Consider the following 7,551-nt stretch of genomic DNA (forward strand, 5'->3'; position numbering starts at 1 on the left):
TGAAGAATCTTTCAGTAAATAATGTGGGTTCTCCATGAGTTAAGCTGCAACCTTCAGATCAGCTTAAAGATGGCTGCTTCGGCTCAGTTTCCTTCTTCCTGGAAACGCTTAACCTGGTGAGGCTGAAAAGTTCAGACAGGTGCTCCAAACTCTGAGTTATGTCAGAAGATTGATGGCTGATGACTTGCCAATGGAGATGTGTGTGTACATTTTGAGCGTGTGTGGAGTGCAGAAAGTCGGCAAGTAATTCAAACTAGTTCACCAAGTCGTCGTGCATTTCTAAAACAAATCTTTGAAAACTCAAAAGTTATGAAATTCATGACGGACATGAGTTCATGTGAACTTCTGACCTAAACTGGTAATTTAATGCTGATAAAATGCACCTTTGGCAGCTTTGGCATCCCGATTTCTTCACAGAGATTCATCCAGAAAGCTTTGCATGCCTTTCCTGTAAAAGATTTTCCTCCCCCTTGTTCTTTTTAATGATTAAATCAAACCATGTTGGATTGCTAGGATGTAGATCCCTTTTAAATCCTCTACTGGGTCCAGTCCTTCCTGTTTGTTTGTAGACGCTTCTTTGATTTCATTGTGGACTTTCTGCTTCAAGTTGAAATCTTATTAAAACGTTACGACATGACGCCAGTCTTGCTTCCAACGACTCCGAAACAGATTTTTGCCTCGGCTTGTTATTTATCTGCATCCGTCATCGTCTTGACCCTGAAAACAGTTTGTAAGCTCGTGTAAAATACAAACATCTCCGCTTCACAGCAGCCGGCTGCAGGGATGGATGGCATTAATCAGTGGGTGGTCAGCTTACTTCTCAAAGACTTTCACAGGAGTTGTGCCCAAAAAGTTCAAGCTTCTTTCACCAGATCAGATGATTTTTGTATCTTATGGTCTAAAAGTCACTCTGGTGCCTTTTGGCAGCCTTTTAAAGGACTTTCATATCCCCTTTAATGAGAAAATAGCTCCAATCTGGGCAATAAAGGCCAAAATACTGGAGTGTTCATGTTTCCAATTTCCACAAAGTAACAGAAGTATCCTTTCCCAGATTTGTGCCTGAGCAGAATCCCGTCTCACAGATCTACAAACACCCCGCTCTCTGAAACGGATTTAAAAAAAAATCAGATCTATCTTTTTTTATTTGTCTTTGTTGTTGTGGCTTCCAAAGAAACCCACAAGTGGGGGCTGTGGGGGAAAGTACACCTCCAAAAAATTGTGATTGAACTAATTTACTGGGTCTTACTGTGCTCGGTCTTTGGCGTGGCTCCACTCCACACGTCGCTGGAGCAATAAGGAATAAAACTGCAGGAAACGGCAAATAAAACTCTTGTTAGGGCAAAACATCTGGATTTAAAGGCCATCAGTTTGCTGATGCTGACAAATGTTCAGTTATAATACAATCTGACTGTCGGACAGTGGACTGGAGAATGTGTTTATAAGTGCGACAGATGGGGCAAGTTTTGTTATTAAATGCTGGCGTTGGACAAATTGCTGCAGCTGTTTTCTTTGCTACCTTAACAATCTGCTCTATTAAAGTAAATGCAACATGATCCACCATATTGTTTGCCAAAGCTGTCGGCACTAAACACGTGCAAAAAATTAAATAAAATAAATAAATAAAATATGTTTTTTGGATGAAATAATAATCAGTCTTTTCCTAGACAGTTGCAATTTTGGGTTTTTATTGAGGTCTGATTCCAATTCTGACGACTATTTATTAAGGATTATAACATATAAAAGATTTTTTTGTTGCATATTCTTGGACTGAAGAAGCAGTTTTACATCCAGAAAGGATTACAAGATTATTCTCTCGCATGAAAGCGTATGTCTTTAAGGTGGATCTGGATTATGTTAAACTCAAACAAGGTGCATTAAAGTACATGAAGGTGGTTGATGTGAAATGTTTAGTGACTGAAATTGGTTTGGGAAAAAAAAAGAATCCGATTTTTCAGTATTGGAGCTGCTAAACATCTGGTGTTGATCTCTGGCCAGCTGCTTTTATATCTTCAGTAAATTTAACTCCTTAGTAATTAAAGTATAAATAGTTTTTTCTTCATTTTCAAAATGGAAAGAAGGAGGAAACATGAAGACAAGCTCTTACACCATGTTGGCATTCCACCAGTGAGGGTTTTCCTCTGGATCTGGAGACAGAATTCCTGTTCCTGTGAAGACACAAAACGGATGAATGGGAGGATCACGGTCAGCAAAAGTCTGAATAATTATTTGTGCCTTTGTGGATATAATGAAAATGTTTTGATTGAAGTACGTAAGCCAATAACTTTTCCCCACTTTGGTCATTGAGTACATGCAGGCGTTGAAGATTTTGACAGAATCCCCGGTGGGAATTACGAAGGAATTCAGTGAGAGTTTGGCTTTTAGGGATCAACTCAAACGCAAAGAGGAAACGCAAACACTTCCATGATGAATCCTGACCATTCAGGAGACATTTTTTTCCCCCTTTCCTCTGGTGACGGAAAAAGCTGCGTGAGCGTGTGAAGCACAACGAACGGGGTCATGCACTGCTGCAGCGACGGGCTCGTACCTCTTCTGCTCTGTGGCCACTTGGTGGAGCTCATCAGATTCCTCATGGTCTCATATCTGCTGCTGCAGGTCTGTTTGTTGAAGCAGTACCACCCACCTGCACCAAACACACACACACACACTGAGCTCATCAACAGGCTTCAGAGACCGACATCAGGCTGACTGTCATCCTTCAGATCATCCTCACCTTCCAGGAAGAGAAGCCACCTCCTGCTGCCTTTGGACTCCTTGATGTAGAACCTGAACAAGAATGTCAGATCAGGTAGGAAGTGATTGTGCACAAAGACGCAGCCACCTGATCCACAACAGGTTCTCTTTAATTACTCTCCTCCACAGTGCATTCAGACAGTGTGTGTCTCCATGAGGAGGACACACACTGATACTCTGGAGCCGACCACATTCCTTAACCAGGACTGCGGTGTTAAGTATCTTTTTACTTTCAAACAATAATAGTAACATTTGAGAAACATTTCTGTGATCTCTGGAGCTAAAGTTGTATCATCATCAGTACAACATGTACTGTGTTTAAGAGACTCTGTAATACCACAAATGACTGATCTATGCAAGCAAAAATGATCCACAAAAGTGAGGACATTTTTGTCCTGGTTATTTTTACAGTATGGAATACATTTGGTCGCATATTTATGAGTCATTATTACTGGCAAACCGAGGCATTAATATATACTTTTGGAGGGATTGTTGTCAAACGTCAATGCTGTGTATTTGGGAAATGATTTACAAACAGATTACACTATAAAAGTTTGCTGTGTATTTGTTTTCAGTCTCCTTCATTCTGATCCCCCTACATGAAATCCAATGAGGCCTTTACAAGTCACCTAATTAGCAAATGGAGTCCGTCGGTGTCCGATTTAATCTCGAAAAAGAAGTTACATTGTGCTGGTCCGTCACATAAAATCATTATAAAATACACCGCACTCTGTTGTTGTAGTGTCACAAATGGTATATATATATATATATATATATATATATATATATATATATATATATATATATATATATATATATTCTACTTAAATCTAGCCCTGGGTTGGTTGTGGTCCGGGTGAATGAGAAGAATTTAAAACTTGGTCACATGGGGGATAAAGGTCTCTGCGTCGGCAGTCATGGTCGCTTTGCTCCACGCGCGCGCGCTCTCTGATCTGTTCCTTTGATCCATTTTGGTCACATCCGGAGTGACAGGGGAATGAGGGGCAACCAGGGGAGCCCAACCGCAGACTGGGCGCTTGGCTCTTAAAACATAAGCTGCAGCAGTGCACTCACCCCGATGATGAACCGTCGTTGCAGGTCACCGACAAATTACTCAAGAGGTGCAGCTTCATGTCTTGATCCAGCTTTTGCGCAGAGCAGGAGTACAGCGACTGCGCCAGGTTCTTAACCTGCACCATGAAGTTGTCCATGTTGCTCTCCACGGCTGTGAAGTCTAGTGGGAAGCTCTCCGGTCCTTCCACCCGCTGCTGCTCCGGAGTCTGCTGCGGCTGCTGCGGCTGCTGCTGCTGGATCCGCCGGGTCTGAGCGCGGCCGCCGCGCACTCGCCGCGCCTCCACCGGAGCGCTCATGTGGATGAAGAGCAGCAGCAGGCAGGAGCGCACCGCTGACAGTCCGGCCGAGCTTCGAAACCCACCACGGCTCCTCATGTTGTAGCTGTTACTGGGACGTGTGTGTCAGCCGGGTCCGAATCAAACACAGCATTCTATACGGAGAGAGGCGAAGTCCTGTTAAAGCGCACGGAGCCCTCCCGGAGACGATCGCTCGCTCATGGGTGGACTGAATGAGCGCAGATCATGGATCTCCATCGTTTCTTTCAGAAACAGGCGGCTGCTTCCAGATTCGCCCCCAAATTTACGCACAGAACCAGTTCGGATCACTAAATCAATCCATCTCCGCAGGGAAACTTTTAAAGTCTGTTAACGGCGCAGCGTTATCTCCCTCCGGATCCAAGTCCTCCTGACCTCCAGATGAAGTTGGGTATTTATCTGAGGTTCTTCCCTCCTACCCGTCCCTCCCTCTCTCGGTTTCTCTCCCGCGGGCCAATCGGGCTCTGCTGTGGTTGGCTGAAGCTCCTCGCCGGGCGTCGGTCCCCACACCCCGAGCGCACGCTCGCCGCGGCACGCCCACACGCTGGGTTTGAGTCTCGCCCCTCCGTCCCTTTGATGTTGTGTCGTCACGTGCTCACGCAGCCATTGAAGTGCTGATTGAATCCGGTGTGTGAGAGGGGTACGCAGCGCAGCAGCTATACGTGCACATATTTTAGTCTTTTTGTGCGTTGAAAACGGAAGCCTCGCTTTTAACGTGGTTTGTTGTGGGGATGATCTCGAGCTGCTGGGAGGCGACGAGGTCACCGGACGCGTTTTAGTCATGTCTGCGGGGGAGTTTGAGACACGTGGATCTCTCGTCAGTCATTCATTCCTGCATGACTGTCTTATCACATAAACTAAAAATAAAATGTTTTGGTTCTTTTCTGGATAGGTGAGCCCAAATCAATGTGTATGCTTTCCTGATGCCCAAAAATATTCTGCATGTCAAGATGTAATAAATCTCAAACTGTTCCATATATCTTTGTTCATGCTAAGTATTTACATTTTGATCTAGATATTAATAAATGAAGGTCAGGAAAGTCTCGATACTGCCTCTGAAGTGAACCTTTAATTTGAAGCCAGTAATTTATAAAGTTTGCCAGTCTTGACTTGATGCTATTTTTTTCTTTCACTGTTTATCCTGTGCCACCGATCCCTATGAAATAAATATGTAAAATGCATGAGAAAAGTCAGTCTGGGCCAACTAAGCAGTACAACAGAAATGCATCCTGAGCCACACAGGTCATATAAAAATTGGTAATATTTGCAAGTTACTCCTTGTGCCCTCCTAAAAGGCTCTTAACATCTTTATGGCAAAAAAAAAAAAACAAACACCAAAAATACAGCTATTAAATTATTGTACATCTTTGTTTTTTCGTGTTTTTTTTTAAGCAATTAAAATGTAATGTTTTTCAAGATTGAAACCCTTTAAATGCTACTTTTATTCTTTGAAATTTATTTCAAACCAACAAAAAAGGTGATTATTTTTCTGTAGAAAAGGGTTTGGGCTCTGGAGGTGATGAGTCACGGTGGCCTTGAAATGTCAAATTTGCTGCTAATCTCTTAGCTGTTGAAGAATCTAATGACCGCCAAATCCGGAACACCTCTGGACAGCTGCAGTTTTGGAAAAGCTGTTTCTAACGCAACAACATCGAGAGAAAAAAAATGTTGTGGAACCTCTGGAGATTATTGGGCAAAGAATGATTCTTCATAAAATGCCAAACAACCCTGAGGATCCTCTTTATGAGACTGTAGCAACAGCTCTTCTCAGAGGCTTTTCTGGAAATGTTGTAACACAGACTGCTGCTGGAAATCCATGCAGGTGGATTTCCAGTTAATTTCACTCTGTGGTTAATAAGGTATGTTTGAATTAGAATTTAAATTAAACCTGCCCAGTACATCTCAGCCACTAACGGGAGCAATAATGACGTAGTTGAGATTTACTCTAAAAGAGTACTAGACTGAATACTAGCCTGGCTCTGCTTTCCCAGGATTCGTAAAGGAAAAGAACAGTGAAAATCCTAAACTGCTCACACAATTAAAAAGGTGTTTAGCTGAAAGAACGGTGCAGGTCATCATCACCTAAGGAGCTTATCAGAACAAGTATCACATCATGTGTTTTTAACACCCAGACCAGATATGGAGAAATCACAACACTCTCTCCATCCAGTGAATTTTAAAGCTTCTGTCCTGCTGTGTGAGGAAGGAAGCAAGTTGTTGGTTGTTTACTCAGATGGTGACAGTTTTCTACCAGAGGTCTCTTTCTCTTTCTTCTTCTCTCTCGTTGGCTTTGTGTCTGAATATAGACCGAGTTGTCAGTCAGTCTGTCAATCAGTCAGTCCGTTGTTGGGCCTTCACACCTCTCCATCTGGCCACGCCACGTGTCCCGTTGTCTTTTCTCTCCGACTCCGGCTTTGATCCGGTTTGATCCTCGCTGACAGAAAATAGCCTTGATTCTCTGGTATCAGCCCAGGTCATCTGTCAGACGTCTCCCAGTGCTTACATGAAGTCATCTGAGAAACATATTTGCTGTGTTGTGGTCGGGCCTCTGACAGGATCAATCTTCTTCTCCTGCAAATAATTTCAAATCTCTTTTTTCATATTCCTTTTAAATGTCCTAAAATAAGAAAAAGAGCTTTACGCTGTCAAAGCTCTTCTGACAGCGTTTTGCCACCAGCAAGATCTAACGCCTTGCTGGTGGATGGGTTTGGGATTTATTAAAACAGTAAGACATACATCAACACCTTCTCATCAGTGGCATGGCTATAACTGCTGTTGGCATTTTAAAGTGTATTTTGACATTATAAATCTACAAGAGAAGGGTTACAGCTTGCAGAAATAAATTAAACAAACATTTGTTAAATACCCATTTGTCTTGATGTCAATGGGAAAAATGTTAGACATCAGTACAGAAGCTCTCATTTGGTTTGGGGGGTTGGCAAATTTCATTGTTTCTTATAAATATGTTTTGTTAAACAACTTTAATGTAGTAAAGAACTGGCTGTCTTGAAACCTTTCACAGTTTTTCGTTCCATGTACTTTATTGGATTCTCATGGGGGCTGCACAGTGGCGCAGTTGGTAGAGCTGTTGCCTTCTTTAATTGCAGCAAGAAGGTCCTGGGTTCGATTCCCGGCCTGGGGTCTTTCTGCATGGAGTTTGCATGTTCTCCCTGTGCATGCGTGGGTTCTCTCCTGGTTTTCCGGCTTCCTCCCACAGTCCAAAATCATGGCTGTCAGGTTAATTGGTCTCTCTAAATTCTTCCTAGGTGCAAGTGTGTGTGTGTGTGTGTGTGTGTGTGTGTATGGTTGTTTGTCCTGTCTGTCTCTGTGTGAACCCTGCCTCTCACCCGAAACGTTAACTGGAGACAGGCACCAGCACCTCCCGACCCCACTAAGGGACAAGGATTTAAGT

General features: G+C 43.1%; 1 protein-coding gene across 1 annotated transcript in view; it reads right to left on the bottom strand.

Moving 5' to 3' along the window:
• LOC102232482 (palmitoleoyl-protein carboxylesterase notum1a-like) overlaps nt 1-7,244 on the bottom strand; it is a 12,574-nt gene extending 5,330 nt beyond the window's left edge. Inside the window, exons 1-5 of the mRNA XM_023333298.1 lie at nt 3,826-7,244; nt 2,732-2,784; nt 2,546-2,641; nt 2,105-2,165; nt 1,247-1,305 (exon numbers count right to left, since the gene is read on the bottom strand). Coding sequence (XP_023189066.1) covers nt 1,247-1,305; nt 2,105-2,165; nt 2,546-2,641; nt 2,732-2,784; nt 3,826-4,199 — 643 coding nt within the window. The 5' untranslated portion in view covers nt 4,200-7,244. The remainder of the gene's footprint in view (nt 1-1,246; nt 1,306-2,104; nt 2,166-2,545; nt 2,642-2,731; nt 2,785-3,825) is intronic.
• Between the last annotated feature and the right edge of the window lie 307 nt (nt 7,245-7,551).

This window comes from Xiphophorus maculatus, chromosome 5 (assembly GCF_002775205.1).
Source record: "Xiphophorus maculatus strain JP 163 A chromosome 5, X_maculatus-5.0-male, whole genome shotgun sequence".
NCBI classification, from domain to species: Eukaryota; Metazoa; Chordata; class Actinopteri; order Cyprinodontiformes; family Poeciliidae; genus Xiphophorus; species Xiphophorus maculatus.